General features: G+C 43.0%; 1 protein-coding gene across 2 annotated transcripts; it reads left to right on the forward strand.

Moving 5' to 3' along the window:
* The first annotated feature begins 1695 nt into the window (after window positions 1–1695).
* On the forward strand, window positions 1696–19353 carry LOC102828348 (chromosome unknown open reading frame, human CXorf56). 2 transcript variants are annotated; one of them, XM_006872103.1, is made up of 7 exons: window positions 1712–1871; window positions 5404–5521; window positions 14533–14574; window positions 16269–16407; window positions 17279–17368; window positions 17925–18017; window positions 19248–19310. In XM_006872103.1, the coding sequence occupies exons 1-7, from the start codon at window positions 1748–1750 to the stop codon at window positions 19308–19310; spliced, it is 669 nt and encodes a 222-aa protein (XP_006872165.1). In that variant the 5' UTR covers window positions 1712–1747. The 2 variants fall into 2 exon arrangements, with proteins under 2 accessions (XP_006872166.1, XP_006872165.1); XM_006872104.1 differs by lacking the exon at window positions 14533–14574 and having other exon boundaries at window positions 1696–1871; window positions 19248–19353.
* The last annotated feature ends 425 nt before the right edge of the window (window positions 19354–19778 follow it).

Here is a 19778-nt window from a genome sequence, read left to right on the forward strand (position 1 = left end):
ACAATATGTCTGAAGTATGAGAGACGAAGTTTGGCCATCTTGGCCTCTAAAGAGCACTCTGTCTGCACTTCTTCCAAAATGGATCTATTGGTTCTTTTGGCAGCCCATGGCACCTTCAATACTCTCCTCCAACACCATAACTCAAAAGCATCAATTCTTGTACGGTCTTATTCACTGTCCAGCTTTCACATGCATATGAGGTTATCGAAAATACCATGGCTTGGGTCAGGCACACCTTAATCCTCAAGCTGACATCTTTGTTCTTCAACACTTTAAAAAGGTCTTGTGCAGCACACTTGCCTAATGCAATACGGTGTGTTGTTTGATTTCTTGACTGCTGCTTCCGTGAGTGTTGATAGTTGATCCAAGAAGAATGAAGGCCTTGACAACTTCAATCTTTTCTCCGTTGATAAAAATGTTGTTTATTGGTCCAGTGGTGAGGATTTTTGTTTTCTTTACATTGACATGTAATCCATACCGAAGGCTGTGCTCCTTGATCCTCATCAGTAAAAGTTTTAAGTCCTCTTAACATAAAGCTACGTTGTTGTTGTTGTTAAGTGCTGTCAAGTTGGTTCTGACCCATAGCGACCCTGAACAGGGTTTCTGAGGCTGTAAATCTGTACGGGAGCAGAAACCCTCATCTTTCTCCCGCGGAGCAACTGGTAGTTTCGAACTGCTGACCTTGTGGTTCACAACCTGATTCATAACCACTACGCTACCAGAGCTCATAGAGGTATATGATCCATAAATTCCATTCCTAGGTTTATGTGCAAAAGGACCAAAAACAAAGGTTCTCAAAAAACTTCTACACGAAAATGCAGAACAACATTTTTATAGTAACTGAAAAGTGGAAACAATCCAAATGCTCACTAATTGATGAATGGATAAACAAAATGTGGTACATCCATTAAATGGAACATTATTCAGACATAAAAACGTATGAAGTACTGATATATACTACATGAAAGAACCTTGAAAGCATCAAGCTAAGTGAAAGCAGCCAGTCAAAAAGATCACATATTGTATGATTCCATTTATATGAAATGTCCATAGAGAAAGTTGATTAGTGGTTATAGGGAGTTGGGGAGATTATTGAATGGGGAGTGACTGCTAATGGGTATGGAATTTCTTTTTGAGGTGATAAGAATGTTTGAAAATTAGTGTGATTATAATGGTTCCACAACTTTATGAATCTACTTAAAAGCAGTGAATTACACTTTAAAAAGGTGAATTTTATGTGAATTAAATCTCAATGGAAAAAAAAAGATGCCTTTATTTCATTAGTCATCCTTGAAGACAGCCATTAAAATAAAATTCCATTTAGAGGTACACCTAAGTTCTGAACAGGCATAGAATGTATGATGTGTGGCGCTGCGGGTTAATACGCAGGACTTCAAGGTCTGTTGGAAGTGCAAGGTTGGCGGTTCAAGCTCCCCAGCCGCTCCTCGCCTACTCGAAGACACTTAACAAAACGTATAATGTTTAATATATATTTCTAAAGGGTGTTTCAAATGAAGTAGTCCCAACTAACTCAAGCCAAAGCAAAGGGGAATCTGAGCAGCCCAGGGCGACACCCCTGCATTTTAGCCTAATGGGACCTCCCGGAAGCCCATATGGGTACTACTGACACGTGACCAGAATAGCGAGAAGGGGTGGTGGTGGGGGGGAAAGGCACAAAGCGCGTTTGTGACGTCATTTCTGTGCGTCTCAATCTTGGCGTTGAGTTCCCGGGCTTCTTCTCTAAACTATGCCGAAAGTAGTGTCCCGGTCCGTAGTGTGTTCCGACACCCGAGACAGGGAGGAATATGACGATGGTGAGAAGCCCCTCCACGTCTATTACTGTCTGTGCGGCCAGATGGTCTTGGTACTTGGTGAGTAGTCGGGAACGGGAGCGTGTGCGTGGAGCGAAACTTCGCGTTCTTGGGGGTGAACTTCCTCCGCTTGCTGTCTGGAAGTCAAGTCTTAGTGAAGATGGGTGATCTTTCCCTCTCTAACAGAATTCTCCCTACACCTCCGCGCCCCAACTTCAAGGGCATCTTTCCTGCATTGTCTTGTCGTTCCGTAGTATTCCGTAGTATCCAGACCTCTCCTCCCTCAAAACGAACTTCCTCTTTTCAAAAAAACAAAAACAAAACAAAACAACCCTGTATCTCCTGCCTCTGGAAACTTTATCACCTTTCTGCTAATAATTGTGGTCTTAAATCAAAAGAACGTAAAACCCTTCCCTGCCCTACAGTTCCTTCCAGCTGTATATATAACCCTGTTTCTTTGCTTCTTTTACAAAACATTCCTCATAGAGTCGCCTATATTATTGTCTCTGCGTCCTCACTTCCCCCCCAGTTCAGACAGGGTTTCCTTCCCACCTCACCATCTAAACCATACTTTGTAAGGTTTCAAGCGGAATTCCACTGTTGTCAGTTCCAGTGGTCAATTATATGAATCCCCCCTCTCTCTGCAGCATTTGACACAATTGCTCACTCCCTCCTTCTTGAAACACGTGCTTTATTTCTTTAAAGACTCCACACTGCCCTGACTTTCTCTCCCAACTCACATTTTGCCCCTTCTCTGTGTCTGACTCCTTTCTCTCAGATTGTAGGCATTGCAAGGCCCTGCGTTGTTTCAGTTCCCAGATCTGTTTGCTATCAGACTCACTACCCAGGTGTCTCAACGAATTCCCTGCATTCAGTACCACCCATATGCTGATGACTCCCGATGTTCGCTTTTAACTTGGACCTTTTCCTCAAACTCCATTCGCCTATTTAACATCTCCACTTAGGTATCTATCTAATAGGCCTTTTAAATATATCATGTTCAAAATTGAATTCTTGATTCACTTATTCCCCTACTTCCTCCCTCTTAACTGTTCCTCTCCTAGTCTTCCCTATTGCAGTGAATGGTACTACGATTCATCCAGTAACTCAAATACAGACCCCGGAATCCTCCTTGACTCCTCTCTCTCATGCTTTACATTCATCCTGTCCATCACATCTTGCACGTGTTTCCTTGAGACACTCTTGCAGAATCTAATCACTACTTCCCACCTCCTTTTCTACCACTCTATTCTAAGGTACCATGGTCTTTCACCTGGATTGGTGCCAGAGTCTCTTGTTCTCCCTGCTTCCATCCTTTCCCACTAGTCTATTAGTAGTTTCTAGTAGCAGTTCAAAACCATTGGTTTTTAGAACATCTTTTTTTTTTTTTTTTTTTTTTTGAGTGGAACAAAATATTTTTGAAATAATATTGTGTTTTTGGTGAAAGTTCACATAGTAAATGAGGTCTCTACTTGACAGTTTCAATACAAACTGTTCTGTGGCAGTTAACATTTTTCACAGTGCGTCTACATTGTTTTTAATTATGGTCTGGTTGGTTAATTTGCAGTACTCTAGTTTCCCTGCCCCTTTGTCTTTGATTTAAAGTAAATCAGAGTTTTTTTTTTTTTAGCAGAGTACCTTATGTACAGGCAATATCCTTTATTTTGTGTGCCAGTCTGTGGTTTTGCTGAAAGATGATCTCAGGTTCATGGTTTTAAAGAGTATATCTCAGGGTGGTAGTCTTAGGGAGTCCTCTGGGCTCAACTGGTCCAGTAAGCCTGGACTTCTTAAGGATTTGAGTTCTGTTCTGCATTTTTCAGCCTTTCTGTTAGGGTCCATCTTAATAGTAAGGTCCTGATCAGACCCGTCAGTAGTAGTATTTAGGCACCATCTAGTTCTTCTGGTCTCAGGGCCATATTACAGCTAGAGTAAAACCAAAGTCAGTACCAAGACCCTATGTGACCAGGCCCCCACCCACCTCTGACTTTATCTCCTAACGCTGTTCTCCTTGTTCACTGCATTTCAGCGAAACAGTCCTCTTGCTTTTGCTCCACCAGGCTAAAAAAATGTTCCTGCCTCAAACACTCTCCTTTTAATTTCCCTTAACGTCATTATAGAGCTCTGCTTAAATGCCAGGTCCTCAGAGAACTCTTTTCTGACTCCCTTATCTAAAATACCATCCCGTTTGCCCTTTGCCCTCTTAACCTGCCTAGTTTATCTTGGTAGTATTTACCCTATGAGCACTGTTTGCCCCTCTGATCCTGCCTAAAGTTTATGTTAGTTAGCACTGAAATCACATACGTATTTCTTTCTTAAAGGTTGTTTTTTTTTTTTTTCCTTCCCTTGCTAAAAGGTAACCTTCATTGGAGCAAGGACTTTTTGCTTTCTTGTTTGCCGAGTCACGTGTAACGTCATGACGCATAGAGGGCTCTCACATACGAGGGGGCTTCAAAAAGTTCATAGATAAATTCCATTGTTTCTTAGTTCCATCTTTCCCCCCAATTTTTGAATGGTGAGTTGTGGTGGGAATTGCACAGGGCTTTGAATCATTTGCAACTGGATCTGAATTCTTGCCCTGCTTCTTGCTAGATGCCGGGCAAATCTCTGACCTTTCTAAACATCAGTTCCCTCACCTTTAAAACAAGAGTAATAGTGTGTGCTTCAGCAGGGTGCTGGGAAGAGGAAATGAGTTGCTGTGTAAACTGTCAAGTATTCGCTCTGACTGCCCTCTATCTCCTCTATTAACCTGAATCTTTCTGATCACTTGACTTTGTCTGTGACCCCTGAGGTACTTAATTTGCATCATATCAATTCCTCCTCTACGTTATAACTGTACCTAATTGGTATCCTGTAGATTTTCATTATTTTCAGATTCAAAGTCCAACTGAAATGGAGCATTTGCATATACTATATATTATATTGTCTCCTACCTACCCTCTCTCTCCTTAGCACTTGTCTACTTTTTCCGATGTTTTCCCTTTTTACATGCGTTGTAGAATGCTTGATCTTCTCTCTGATTCTAATGCATTATAACACAAACCAAATGTACTATGATGACAGAAATATTCATAGAAAACTGGAATTGCAGTGCTAGAAAGGCCTTTTGAGATAATAGAATCCACTTATCTTTCAAATAAGAGTCCCTGGGTAGCACTGACAGTCAAGCACTTGACTACTAGTCAGAAGGTTGGCGATGTGAACCCACCCAGAGGCGCTGGAGAAGATAGACGTGGCGATGTGGTTCTGAACGGTGCCAACCTTGAGAGTCCTCTGGAGCAGTTCAGCTCTACACACATGGGGTCACCATGAGACGGCACCGCCGTGACAGAAACTAACAATAGTTTCAAATGGGGGGCGGGGGAACAAAAACAGGAGAGAGGGAATGATTTGTCAAAAATCACAAGGGTGGCAGCAGCTGGAACCAGGATCCAGATCTGACACAAACTCATTTTTAGATGGAAGATTCAGTGTTGGGCTTCAGTGAGCATAGCAATCATAAGTTAAAATTTTTTGTGAGTGTGCAAAGGGCCCCAGTGAAAGTTTCTGATTGTCCCAGGCCCCTAGTGACCAAAGTCTTTCTCCATTCCTTCAGACTGCCAGTTAGAGAAGTTACCTATGAGGCCCCGGGATCGGTCTCGTGTGATTGATGCTGCCAAACATGCCCATAAGTTTTGTAACACAGAAGACGAGGAAACTGTGTATCTCCGGAGGTAAGAAGTTGCCACTCTCAGTCCCTATTATGTTGGGGGGCGGGTCTAGCTCCAAGGACCGTAAATGCCTGTGTAGTGCTGAACAGATTAGCCAGTTGGGCCTAGTCCTTTGGCATGTGGTGGTAGTTCTTTACCTCTCTTAAGGCAGTAGTAGCTTTATGATGCTTTGTTGCCATGGCGCTGAGATGTGAGTCTGTTACCACTTGAGACCTGTAATTTGTGCCTTTTTGTTGTAAATAGAATCAGTTCAATCAGTCTGTAATCCTTGAGCGCATACCCTGTGCAGGCACTGAGCGAGGGGCTGGGTCTCTGAGGATGAGTGCACTATGGTCCCAATCACTAAAGAGGTCACAGGCCAGTGACTACTGGGGATATATGAAGAAAAGACTGACTATATGGGGAAACAAGTGACAGCAGGTCTTCAGTCTGAAGGGAGGTCAGGAAAGGCTTCAGAAGGAGGCGACATTTATTATGGGCCTTGCAGTAGGATTTCACCAAGTTGCTGAGGAGGATGAGGAACATTCTAGATGGAATGAATATGGAAGCACTTAAAGCATGCTGTGCTTGGGAAAGTGGAATAGTTCTTTAGCTGGGACGCAGGTTACTTTATGGGAAGGGGTTCGTGGGTACTGAGGTAAGCAGAGTAAAATGCTGAAGTAGATAAGCTTGGGTTTTATCTGTAGGCAATGGAGAGGCATCACTGTTTTTTAAGCAGGAGAATAACCTGTGTAGATCTGTTTTCGATTTGGGGGTCCTTGATATGTATGGAAGGATCCCTGTTGGCACAGAGGGTTAGACATTGGGCTGCTAACCCAGAGGTGGGTGGTTCAGCTCCACCAACTGCTCTGAAAGAGAAAGCTGAGGCAGTCTGCTTCATAGAGATTTACAACCTCGGAGACCCTGTGGAGCAGTTCTCTTCTGCTCTGATCTGTGGGTTGCTGTGGAGTGGAATCAACTCGAAGGTAGCGGGTTTGACTTTGGTTGGTGGGTATGGGAAATTGAAACCTGGCAAGGGATAAAGGAGCCTAGAGTGTGGAGTGAAAAGGGAAGGCTAAAGGTACAATCCCAGGAAACACTGGCATGTAACAAGCAAACAAACTGATTGGGACAGAACCCAGAGGGCCTAATGGTGTGGAAAATGAGATTTGTGTGTGTTCGTGGGAGGGGAGTGCTATTCCTCGACAGGTGCCACATGCCACTGAGATCAGTCCTGAGGAGTTAAAAGTCTATTTAGCAAAAATTCATTTACTGAGTTCCTATTATGTGCCAGGCGGATTCCTGGAAATCTGGGACTGCAAATGAAAAGCCCTTGCCCTTGTGACGCCTCTATTCTAGCATTGAATCAGAAAAGGCTGCAGGCTGATTGATAACTGTGTACTTAAGAAACCAGACTGCTGTAAGCTCACAGTAATGAAAAGAGTTAGGAACCAGTGACGGGTGAGTTTCAGTAATAAACCTGGTATCAAGTACCACGTAACATCTGGAAGTGCCCAAAGAGAAAATTGGCTATAACCAGGAGTGCAGATTATATACCACTTGAAAAATTCACCAAGGAATGACCAGAGAAAAATATCAGGGAAAAACTGCATTGCAACAGATGTTGTTGCTAAGTTACGTGGAGTTCATTCCAGTGCATAGCGACCCTGTAGAGGGTTTCTGAGGTTGTAAATGTTTGTGGGAGCAGAAAGCATCATCATTATCCTGTGGATCAGCTGGTGGCCTCGAACCACTGACACTATAGTTTGCAGTCTAATGCTTGTCCTACAGAGCCACTGCTCTGTATATCTCACTCCCCTGTGATATACATATAGGAAGGTTTGGAAATAACATGCCTTACCGAAAACAAATCCAGTCGTCTGCCATTAACCTTTATTGTTAAGTGCCGTTGAATCAGTTCCGACTCATAGCAACCCTGTATAGAGTTTCCGAGGAGCGGCTGGTGGGTTTGAGTTGCCAACCTTGTGACTCGAAGTGAGTGCCGATCCTCCAGCACCACCCAGAAGTCCTCAGCAATTATGCCCTTGGTGTGCATCTGAGAGAAAGGGCTCTCAAAACCTTGGCTGTGTGTTAGAACCACCTTGAGGATTTGTTTTTTTAATTCTGATACTTCACTGTCATGCTCAGATATTTAAATCTTTTTCAATGAGAGCTGATTCACACACCATAAAATGCCCCATTTGAAAGTGTCTAATGGGTTTTAGAATAATTGTAATGTACAGCCATTATTTAATTTCAGAACGTTTTCATCACCCCAAAAAGAAAGCTCCTGTCAATTATCAGTGCTCCCTACTCCCCTGTTTCTCCAGCCCTGGCACCCACTATTCATCTGTCTTTCTGTCTCTGTGGACATTGGCTATAAATGGGAATCATAATATGTAGTTGGTTGTGACTGGCTTCTTTCACTTAGTGTGATGTTTTTAGTACTCTTCCTTTTTATGGCTGAATAACATTCCATTGTATGACTAGAGCACATTTTGTTTATCTATTCATAGTTGGTGGAACTTTGGGTTGTTTCCAAATCATGCTACCATGAACATCTGTGTAAAATGTTTTATGAAGACATATAAGGGGCTTCAAAAGCTTGTGGAGAATGGAATGAAAAGATAATGGAATTTTCCCACGAACTTTTGGAGGGCCTTTTTGTATGTTCTCAGTTCTTCTGCACATCTACCTAGGAACGGAATTGCTGGGTCATATGATAACTCTTCCAAGGAACAGCCAGACTGTTTTCCAAAGTAGCTGCACCATTTTACATTTCCATTTTCAGCAGCAGAGTGTGAGGGCTCTGATTTCTCCACAGCCTTGCCAACACTTTCCTGTGATTTTCCTGATGTTTTGATTGTAGTCATCCTGGTGGGTGTGAAGTGGTATTTCATTCCATTTTGATTTGCATCAGGGAAAATGGCTAATAATGATTAATGATGTTGAGCATATTTTTATAGGCTTATTGGCCCTTTATATATCTTTGGAGAAATGTCTATTTAAATCATTTTCCCATTTAAAATTGGGCTCTTTTTGTTTGTCTTTTTATTGCTCAGTTGTAAGGGTTCTTTATAGAATCTAAACACTAGCTAATACCTTATCAGGGAACCCTGGTGGTGCAGTGGTTCCGCTTTCGACTGCTAACGAAAAGGTTGGCAGTTCAAACCCACTAGTTGCTCTGCAGGAGAAAAACGTGGAGATCTGTTTCCATAGAGTTACAGTCTTGACACCCTATGGAAGAGTTCTGCTTTGTCCTGTAAAGTTGCTATGAATGGGAATTGACTTGATGGCAGGGGTGTTCTGTTTTGTTTTTAGCACCTTATCGGATACATGATTTGTGCATTTTTCTACCATTCTGGTGTCTTTCCAGAGTACATTTCGTCAAGTCCACTGTATCTGTTTTTTCTTTGGCTGCTTGTGCTTCAGGTGTCATTTCTAAGAAGCTCTGGTAGCGTAGTGGTTACGAATCGGGCTGCGAGCCGCAAGGTCAGCAGTTCAAAACTACCAGCGGTTCCTCGGGAGAAAGATGAGGTGATCTGCTCCCATAAAGATTTACAGCCTCGGAAACCCTGTACAGGGTCGCTATGAGTCGGAACTGACTCCACGGCACATAACAACAACAACAACTGCCTGATCCAAGGTCAGGAAAATTTATCCCTGTTTCCTTCCGAGAGTCTTATCACTGAAGATCTTTGGTCTGTGTGCAGTTGTTTTTGTGTATGGTGTGAAATAAAGGTCCAAAATATTCTTTTGCCTGTGGCTCTCCAGTTGTCCTTACAGCACTTGTTGAAAAGACTCTTCTTTCCTCATTGGATGGTTTTGGCACCTTTGTGAAAACCAGCCCATCATAGATGATCAGCTGTATTTCTAGACTCAAGGCTCTTCCATTAGTCTCTGTCCTCATGCCAGTACCACACTGTCTTGATTACTGTAGCTTTATAATAAGTTCTGAAATTGGGAAAAACTTTTTCCCGTCTCTGGGCTCCCTTTTTTGTTTTTTAGGTGAAATCTTTTGATACACATAAGTGTCTAAATATTATGAGGCCCCAGTCATCTATTTTGTCTTCTACTGTTTGTGTGTTTTTAGTAATGTTTGACAGTATATTTATGCCATGTATTAGAGCCCCTGAGTTTGTTCCTATTTTTTCATTGATGATCTTTATAGTTCTAGGTTTTATATTTTTAGGTCTTTAATCCATGTTGTTAAGGCTCTCTGGTAGCGTAGTGGTTACCAATCGTGCTGCCAACCTCAAAGTCAGCAGTTTGAAACTACCAGCCATCCCCTGTGAGAAAGATGAGGCTTTCTGCTGCTGTAAAGAGTTATAGCCTCGGAAACCCTATACAGGGTCTCTAGGAGTTGGTTCCGACTCCACGGCACATAACCACCACCAATCCATGTTGTTTGTTTTTGTATATGGGTCTTGATTCATTTTTTTGCAAATGGATTTCCAGTTTTGCCAGCACCATTAGTTGAAGAGACTATCTCTTCCCAATTTAATGCTTTTTGTCAAAGACCAGCTGGCTATATGTGGACAGATTTACTTTCTGGGTTCTCAGTTCTGTTCCGTTGATCTATGTATCTTTCACTGTACCTGTACCAGGTTGTGTTTTGACTACTGTAGCTGTCTAGTAAATTCTTAAGTCAGGAAGTGAGAGGTTTCCAACTTTGTTCTCTTCTTAAGCAATGCTTTGCTTATCCAAGGTCTCTTTCTTTTCCAGAAAACGTATGTGATCAATTTTTCTGTCTTCTTTAAAGAAGGATGTTGGAATCTGGATTGGGATTTTGCTGTATCTATAGAGTGCTTTGGGCAGTGTTGAAAAAGCCCAACTCATAACCACTACGCTACCAGAGATCCTTAACAACATGGATTGTTGTTGTTGTTGTTATGTGCCATGGAGTCGGTTCCGACTCATAGCGACTCTGTACAGGGTTTCCGAGGCTGTAAATCTTTACGGGAGCAGAAAACCTCATCTTTCTCCTGCGGAACAGCTGGTACTTTCAAACTGCTGACCTTGAGGTTCACAGCCCGAGTGGTAACCATTACGCTACCAGAGCTCCTTAACAACATAGATTAAAGACCTAAAAATATAAAACCTAGAACTATAAAGATCATCAATGAAAAAAGGTTAAGTCTTGCTATCCATGAGCATGGTATATTATTCCATTTTTGAAAGTCTTTTTGGTTTCCTGTAGCATTGTTTTGAGGTTTCTTTGTATAGGTCTTTTGTTTCTCTGGTTAGATTTATTCCTAAGTATGTCATCATTCTGGAGTTCTAGGACGGGCTAGGAAGAGCTTGAAGGATTAATGGTCATTTCTGTTTGTTTGAGCATTTGGTAGAATTCAGGAGAGAAGCCATCTGATCTGGACTTTTCTTTGTGAGAAGCTTTTTGATGCCAGATTTTATCTCTTTGTTAAGGTCTATTCAGAGTATCTGTGTCTTCTTGAGTTCATTTTGATAGGCTTTGTGTTTCTGGGAATTTGCCTTATTTCATCTAAAAACCACACTGCTGTCCAGTGGATTTTTACTCAGAGTGGATAGTGTACAGCAGAACTGTCATCTCCTGATGAGAAGTGACTGATGGCTTTCAGTCAGCAGTCAAGTGCTTAGCCATTGCACCACCAGGACTCGACTATCTAATTAATTGACATAGAGTTGTTCACAGCATTCTCATAGAATCCTTTTTATTTCTGAAAGTTAGATAGTCCTCTTGCTTTTTTAAATAAAAATTAGTGTGGTAGAAAGGATGTAACACCAAATTAGCCATTCTAACCATTTGTAAGTGTACAATTCAGTGATAGTGATTATATTCCCCATATGGTTCAGCCGTCCTCACTGTCCATATCAAATTGTATCATCACCCTAAGCAGAAACTCAGTAGTCCTTAAGCATTAACTCCTCACTCCATCTTCTCCACAACTGCACTAATTTTCTATCCTGCTAACAATACTGGGGTCCTGTTGTGGTGCTCTAGGATAAGCACTGTACTGCTAACCTCAAGTTTGGCGATTCGAACCCACCCCCCCACCCCTTGGAAACCCTATACACAGTTGCTATGAGTCAGAACCAACTCAACAGCAGCAACTAACATTGTTGCTATGTGCCATCGAGTTGGTTCCAACTCACATTGTACCTTTACAGGGTTTCTGAGGCTGGAAATGTGTACAGGAGCAGAGAGCCTCCTCTTTCTACCGCGGAGTGACTGGTGGGTATGAACTACTGACCTTGCGGTTAGCAGCCTAATGTGAAACCCACTACTCTAGCAGGGCTCCTTGTTACAGTATTTGAAATACTCTGAGTACGCTGTGGTGTTTGGACTTTGCACATAGTGCTCCCTCAGCTTAAGTACCATCTTTATCAGGACTGTGGGCTCAAACATTGCATCCTCACAATGCCTTCCCTGATGGCCTCAGACAGACTGTGGTGTCCCCCACCTCAGTGACTCCAGTACACCTTAAACCTGCAGAGGCTGGAATCTGTGGCAACCTGGCAGAGAAGGGAAATGCAAATATGTCCCATTAGAAGAAATGGTAGAAAAGTGATCACTCTGCACCCTGTCAAAGGCGGGAAACCTGCCAGACCCGGGCAAACAAGGCAGGCCATCTCAGAACATCCCTCCTCCATTAGAATTTTCCTCACTAAACTGAATTCTTAGAAGATTTCATTTACCCAGTATTTGCTGCACATCTACTTTGTATTCAAGACTCCACTTAGCTCTGGAGATGGAGTGGTGCAGCACAGACAAAGTCTCTGCTGACCTTTGATCTCATGGTGCCTAAAGCGTAGTGAGATGCCAGGCAAAATGAGTACAGAGGAAAAGAAAAGAAGTGCATTGGTAGGAATCGATGCGAATGAAACCAAAAGCTGCTATGGAAAGTCACAGGAAAACCTCTTCGGAAGTGTGGTCAGGGAAGCCTCTCTGACCAGGTGGTATTTGAACCGAGACCAAAGATGAGAAGAGGCTAGCCATGGCAAAGTGGTGAGGAAAGCATTCCTGACAGATCAGAGCAGGTGTGCAAAGAAAGCTCAGAGGTGGCCAAGGGCACTTTTGTTTAAAGAAGAGAAGGAAGACTGGTCAAGACAGAGCAGAGGGAGGGAGGGCAAGGATGTCAGAGATGAGGCAGAGACTTGTTTAGGAACTCAGTGGGTGCCTGGTAGGCCATGCGACTCCCCCACCACACTGCTAAAGAGTCTGATCCAACTCATAGAGACACCCTGTAAAATAGACTAGAACGGCTCCTTCAGGTTGCTGAGACTAAACCTTTACAGGAGCAGCCTGCCTCAACTTTCTCCTACTGAGTGCCTAGTGGGCTTGAGCCACCGACCTTACAGTTAGCTGCCCAAGGCTTAACCTACTGCACCACCAGGGGTAAGCCTTGGTAGGGGTTTGGGTTTTTTTTGGTAATGTTTTATTGTGAATTGTATGATAGTTTACATGGGAGAACATTAGCTTTACATTCATCCTATCGTATATCGTTTCATTGCCATGGTTACAATCCCCTCCATGCATCATCAACCAACCAAAGGGTACACCCCTGCAAGTCTGCCTCCCTGTCATCAGCACACAGCCCCTCTCCCTCTCTAGGTCTAAAGTTCCCAGCCGCTCCATCTCTCCATGTCATCGTCTCTTCCTCCATCTCAGGCGTCACAGCTTCTCTCAGTAGGGTCCCGCTCTCCGCTCTTCTCCCTTGATGGTCCCAGGGACCTCCGCTCCTAGACTGCAAAGTCAGTCACTCCCCTCTTTTGCTACAAAACGTCTACCTTTACATTCCCATTGGGTTGTATTTTAACTGTCTTGGGTAGCTGTTGAAGGGTTTGTAGCAGGTGAGTGACCTGGTACCGTTTCTATCTTAAGGCCACTCTTGTTCCTATTGAGAGAATGACCAGAAATGGAAAAGTATTAGAAATAGGTTGAAGTAGTAGTATTTGACCACACAAAAATATATATAATTTTTTGATAAAAAGTATTTGCCTAATGCCAAAAAGGAGCCCTGGTGTGGTGCTGTGGGTTAATGCACCAGACTGCAAAGCCATTTGAACTGCAAGGTTGGCGGTTCAAGCTCGCCAGCTGCTCCTAGGAAAGCCTATACAGGGTCGCTATGGGTCAGAACCGACTCGACGGCACTTAACAACAACAACAATGCCAAAAAAACCACACAACTCATTGATTACAACTCATCGCAACCCCATGGGACCGAGTAGAACTTCCCTGTAGGGTTTCTGAGGCTGAAATCTATACAGAAGCAAATTGCCATATCTTGCTCCCACAGAGAGGCTGTTGGGCTCGAACTGCTGACCTTTCAGCAGCTGAGCACTTCACCAGCTACCTTACTATTTGCTAATCTCTTTGATACACAGTACAAATGATAAGAATGAACTGCTCTCAAAAAGAGAATACAAATAACTCGTAAATATTTGAAAAGAGGCTTATTAACACGGTGCAAATTGTGAGGTCTTGTTTCGTTTTCACGTGTCATATGGGCAGTGATGTGGTTAATGACATGCTGTGTTGGTGAGACTGGAGGAAAACAGGTACACTCACTGCATCTGTGGTGGTTCCACTTCGATAGAGAGTAATTTGGCAATATTAACTAGACTTTAAAATCTATATACGTTTGTCAGGAGTGTGGTGGCATTATAGGATAAGCACAGGACTGCGAACCCCAAGGTCGGCGGTTCATCCTCAGAAACCCTATTATTGTTGTGACGTGCCATGGAGTCAGTTCCGACTCATAGTGACCCTGTATAGGGTTTCCGAGGAGCGGCTGGTAAGCTTGAACCACCAACTTTGCAGTCCAGCGCGTTAACTCATAGTGCCACACCAGGAGTCCCAAATTAGGGGCTCAGTTAATATTTCTTGAAGGAAGGAAAAAGGATTATTGGAACTTTAAAATGAACACGTTTAATCTGTTGCTTAATGAAAGCTTTTAGAAGACTTTGTTGGCATTTGAAGAAATGACATGGTGAGGTTGGTAGGTTATGAGATTTGTTTATATCTTTTTTTATAAAGATTTCCATTTTCTCTGCAGGCCCGAAGGCATTGAACGACAGTATAGGAAGAAGTGTGCAAAGTAAGTACTAACAGTGTGGGGTGCTCCAAGCATAAGCGAGAGAAGCAGATGGTTTAAGAAAATAGTTATTTGCATACAGTTCTCTGTGTGTTCATCCTTTTAATCTCAGCAACCTTCCAACTTCAACTATGCAGATGCCAGTACGTTCCACCAAGAGGCTAGTAGTCAAAATTTAATCCCTGACCAGCTGGCCACAAAAATGGATTTTTAAGTAGTGGTTATGAATCGGGCTGCGAACCGCAAGGTCAGCAGTTCGAAACTACCAGCTGTTCCGCGGGAGAAGGATGAGGCTTTGTGCTCCTGTAAAGATTTACAGCCTCAGAAACCCTGTACAGGGTTGCTGTGAGTCGGAACCGACCCCACGGCACATAGCAACAACTCCTAAAAATTGGTATGTAGTTTACGTATACAACTTGCCAGTTGTAAGTGTACATACAGTTTGATGAGTTTTGACAGAAAATATAAGGGGATTTCAAAAAGTTCATGGCAAGTTTCCATTATATTTTAATTCCATTTTTGGATGAAGCTTTGGAACTCCCCTGGTAGAGTTCTGTACCACCACCACGACCATTTCAACATCCCATGTGCCCTTTGCAGTCAGACCCCTGCCATTGCTGGTGAAAGTTGTACAGTCTTCCCACAGTTACGTTTTGATTCTCAGAGGATTTGAACTGGAAGAAACAAGAAATGGATAAGAAAGAAGGAGTGCTTAAATTAGTTTATTGTATCTTATTAAACACACCACACACACCAGTTACCACTGAGTCCATTCTGACTCATGGTGACCTTGTGTATGTGTATGTCCAAATAGCACTGTGCTCCGTAGCATGTGCAATGGCTGACTTTTGTGGAAGTAAACTGCCAGGCCTTTCTTCCAAGGTGCCTCTGGAAGGACTCCAGCCTCCAACGTTTCAGTTAACAACCTAGGGTGTTAGCCGTTTGCTCTACCCAGGGACTCCATGCTAGCTTATGCTGCTGCCTGTCATAGAGTCGGTTCAGCACATAATGACCCTTTATAGGGGTTCTGAGGCTGTAAATCTGTACAGGAGCATTTGGACTACTGACCTTGCAGTTAGCAGTAACCTACTACGCTCCCAGGACTCATCCTATCTTTCAGGTCTACTTGGTTTAGCTCAAGAACATGATACGGGCCAGGCAAAGACAGTAGTATGGTAACTACTATAGGAATTCGTTTGCAGGTCACTGCAGTGGAGCCTCTATACTCCCTTTTGACACTGTAAGCACACACAGAGAGAGAAAAAAACGACTTAACCAGATGCCTGAGAAGGACAATGGCAACACTAGCTGAAAAACGATCAGTAGCACGAGCTAGCATTTCCCAAACTTATCTAAGAATAGGAATCCCTTGGGATGCTGATTAAAACGACAAAGTCTCAGCCCCACCTCCCCTCCCGATTTGCTGTATCAGGATCTGCTGGTGTGGGCTGTTGCTTGCAAGGTCGGAGTTTCAAACCCATCAGCCACTCCTGGGAAACCCAGTATAGGGTCAATTTGAGTCAGAACCGACTTGTCAGTACTCCACAACCTGATTCATTCCCTGTAATTTGGGGAGAGACTGGGAAGAGTTAATGTATGCCACAACAAGGATACTCCCAAAGTCCAAGCATACTTTCCAAGTCCTTGTTTTGGGGATTGGGCTACTGAGGCCTCAAGATTCCCTGTGTTGTTTGCAGGTGTGGATTACCACTCTTCTACCAGTCCCAGCCCAAGAACGCTCCTGTGACCTTCATTGTGGATGGAGCAGTGGTCAAGTTTGGCCAGGGTTTTGGGAAAACAAATATATATACTCAGAAACAAGAGCCTCCCAAGAAGGTAATTATCATGGAAGGAAACCAAGTAGTTGAATGTAGCTACAGATTTAGAACTACTTTGTACTGCTGGTTTAAACGTTTTCTTGTGATTGGGTGAAAGTTTATGCAGGAAATTGGTTTCCAGTCAACAATTCTTACACATTTTGTTTTATCCCCACAATGTAGCAGCACTCATCCCACTTCCTCCTCGTGTTTCCTGTTGCTGTATGTTTCTCCTATCCCTTCCTGTCTTCCGAGTATCATCCCTGGACACAGGCTGCCTTTTTGAGCTCAGGCAGTTGAGTGGTCTAAGGAGTGCGTACTTCCCTGGTGGTATTGGTTACTTTGTAGGCCTAGCATTTGGCTGAAATTTGAGCTACGGGGTGAGTTCAGTTCCAGACTAGAAGGGTGTCTAGTCTACTCAAGGATTAGGCCTACATTTTAAAGTACGATTAAAGTGCATGAGAAACTCTCCTTTATGCATGCAGTCTTCTTTAAGAGAATGTTGTTACTTTTGTGTCTAAGCAAATATTACAGAATCGAAACATCTGCTATATGTCCTTTTCTTTCGTACAGTTGCCCTATAAAGTTAGAAATTGTATGGTTTGTTCGTTCACGTTCATTTTCTTCGGATTTCTTCTTTGTCAGAGTGAACAATTAAAAATGGAATGAAATAGGTCAATTTTTATATGGAGTCTAAAAGCTCATTATGGCAAATGTTCAAAAACAATCAAGTACATAAAAAACACGAATGCCTTTCCATTAGCCACCTGCTCCCAAAGAGATAGTTGCACCCCCTCCAAATACACGTCCCCACATAGGCACGTGTGCACATGTGGGCGCGACTCAGGTCCTCTTGTGACCTGGGCTAATTCCTCTTCCTGGTGTTGCAGGTGATGATGACCAAACGGACCAAAGACATGGGCAAGTTCAGCTCTGTCACAGTGTCTACCATTGATGAAGAGGAAGAGGAGATTGAAGCTGTAAGTGTGGCTGCCCTCCCAGGAATTGGCATCTGAGGCGAGAGTGGGTGGAAGGAAAGCAGACTAAGGCTTTCGAGTAGCAGATCAGCACAGACCTCGCCCATAGACCCGTCTCTGCTAGGAGAAATGGATGGATGGCACTGTGTGGGCTCATCTATGTTCCTCTCTATCTCAGGATGTCTGGGAAATGAGAGTCGGGGAATTGGCCTAGTTACCCCCTTCCCTCTTCAATCTAAAAACCAACTGAATTAAATGATTTGAGGTCCAGCTCTGGTGGCGGGGGAGTGTGTCCTTAGCCGCAGCAGCAATTACCTTTATGGTACTTGAGTATAACGATGTTTAGGGAGAGATGTGATGTTATTTTAAAAATTGGTTTCAGGTGAAACCAGAACTCTTGTGGGTTATTGGAAAGAGAACGAGTTGCAAGAGACCAGAGTACTGCTGCCATTTCTGTAATAGTTCCATCATAAAATTCCAGGAGTAGAAATGGCTTCTTAGTTTCTTTGTTAGTCACTGGGGAGCCTGCTGGGTTAAGGAGGCTGCTTGTCTCCCTCAGAGAGAAGTTGCTGATTCATATGCTCAGAATGCCAAAGTGATTGAGAAGCAGCTGGAGCGCAAAGGCATGAGCAAGAGGCGGCTACAAGAACTGGTGAGTGGCAATGTGGGGGAGGGGCGGGCTTTCCTGACTTGGATTTCTTGGTTGGAGACTGTTGGGGACTTCAGGTAAAATTGGCTGCCAGCTTTCTATCCCTGGGCTCTGACCACGAGACTTCCCGTACGTATACTCTGCTCTGTAGCGGGAACCCAAAGATCTACCCCCTAAATTGCAGTGCTTGTTAGCTAGTCCCGACTAGAGTCCTGTTTCATCTGTGATCCAAGTCAAGGCATATAATGAATGGCATACGATGGTGCTTCCAGGATTCGGGCTGGTCGGTGCTGCTTAAAACGCTGATGGTGGTGGTGGATTTCTGTGTTACGCATGGGCCCATAGAGAGTTTAGATCTGTACCACAGGGCTTCAGAAATTTCATGAGAGAGATAATGGAATTTTTCCATGAACTTTTTGAAGCCTCCTCCCTCCACCCCATATATGATGTTGCTGACAGTTTTGGTTTGGGATAATAACGTACTTCAGCTATTTTATTAAAACCACACATCACTGTATCTGCACCTCTTCAAAAGACAACTGGTCGTTCTAATGACTGGAGAGGATTTGTTTGGTGACAGTGGTAGTGAGTCCTGGGAAATTTTTTCTAATTTGTCTTCATGGTTTAGAGCATGTTTTTTTGTCTTCCTTTTTTTATTTCCAATCTGTTATGGACAGATTTGTAATTTGTAAATATAATAAAAATGAGTTGGACCCAGTTTTTATTATTAGAATCTTTTATTCATTACTCTGTCAAATTGCTATACATTCCTAAATGCTTGCTGTCAGTTCTTATATATATCGTGCATGGACCAACAACAAACATTTCACAAACTTCTGGCAGTTCATGGACCAGACATTTCTGACACTGTTCTAGGGCAGTGTTTTGCTTCCTGTTCTGCATGAATAGGATAGTGGTTTACCACAGTATGGATTCCCTCACCCTTGGGGAGGCCTTAAGGCAGCTGGAATCCTTAGACCAGTTGCCTTTGGCCACAACCTTGTGTCTTTACCCCCATTTTTCCATGTAACTATTTTCATTTCCTATGTGTGCCATAGCTTCCGAAAGGTTGGGACGTAGTTTCTAGAGATTTTTAATTATTCTAGAACCACTGTTCTCAGTTCTCCTCTCAATGAACATTAAGGGATAGTGTTTAGGGCAATTTGAACAAAGAAGGAAAAGAAGATTTTGTAGCATGTATCAGAATCTATCATTTTTCTTCTTCTCCTATAGGCTGAATTGGAAGCTAAGAAAGCTAAAATGAAGGGGACCTTGATTGACAACCAGTTCAAGTAACTAGGAAGATTCTCCAAGCTGAGACTGGAGGCAAGCACTTTAGGAAGAAAGAGAGCTTTTTTGTGTGACCACGTGGACTGTTAGTTCCTGTTGGTGTCCTACATGTACTGAGATCTTCACCTGAGCCCCTTTGACCTTTGCTGAGTCCCTTTGCTTCCAACTGGAGAGGGTGCCTTGAGAGTTACTCCAGAAGATGACTTTTTTTAAACCTTTCTATACAATGTGGCTTCAAAAAGTTTGTGGAAAAATGGAATGAAAAGATAATGAAATTTTTCCAAAAACATTTATGAAGTACCCTCATATAAAGGCTTTCTGTACTGTTTTTCTGTTTTGTTTTGTTTTGTCTACTGGGCATTTGTTTTAAACTTCTCCAGTCATGTAGAAACTGTATGAGAAGACCACTGTTAGAGTGTTTCTAGTTTTTCAAATGGTTCTATTTATTCCTCCTTGAAAGTTAATAAAGATTTT

Source organism: Chrysochloris asiatica, unplaced genomic scaffold (genome assembly GCF_000296735.1).
Source record: "Chrysochloris asiatica unplaced genomic scaffold, ChrAsi1.0 scaffold00183, whole genome shotgun sequence".
In the NCBI taxonomy this organism is placed as follows: domain Eukaryota; kingdom Metazoa; phylum Chordata; class Mammalia; order Afrosoricida; family Chrysochloridae; genus Chrysochloris; species Chrysochloris asiatica.

Excerpts from the sequence above, each read along its gene's own strand:
- LOC102828348 (XM_006872103.1), top strand. The coding sequence starts at position 1,748 with ATGCCGAAAGTAGTGTCCCGGTCCGTAGTGTGTTCCGACACCCGAGAC. Across the intron at positions 14,575-16,268 it reads TATAGGAAGAAGTGTGCAAA|GTGTGGATTACCACTCTTCT; the intron begins GTAAGTACTAAC and ends TGTTGTTTGCAG. Across the intron at positions 18,018-19,247 it reads AGAGGCGGCTACAAGAACTG|GCTGAATTGGAAGCTAAGAA; the intron begins GTGAGTGGCAAT and ends CTTCTCCTATAG.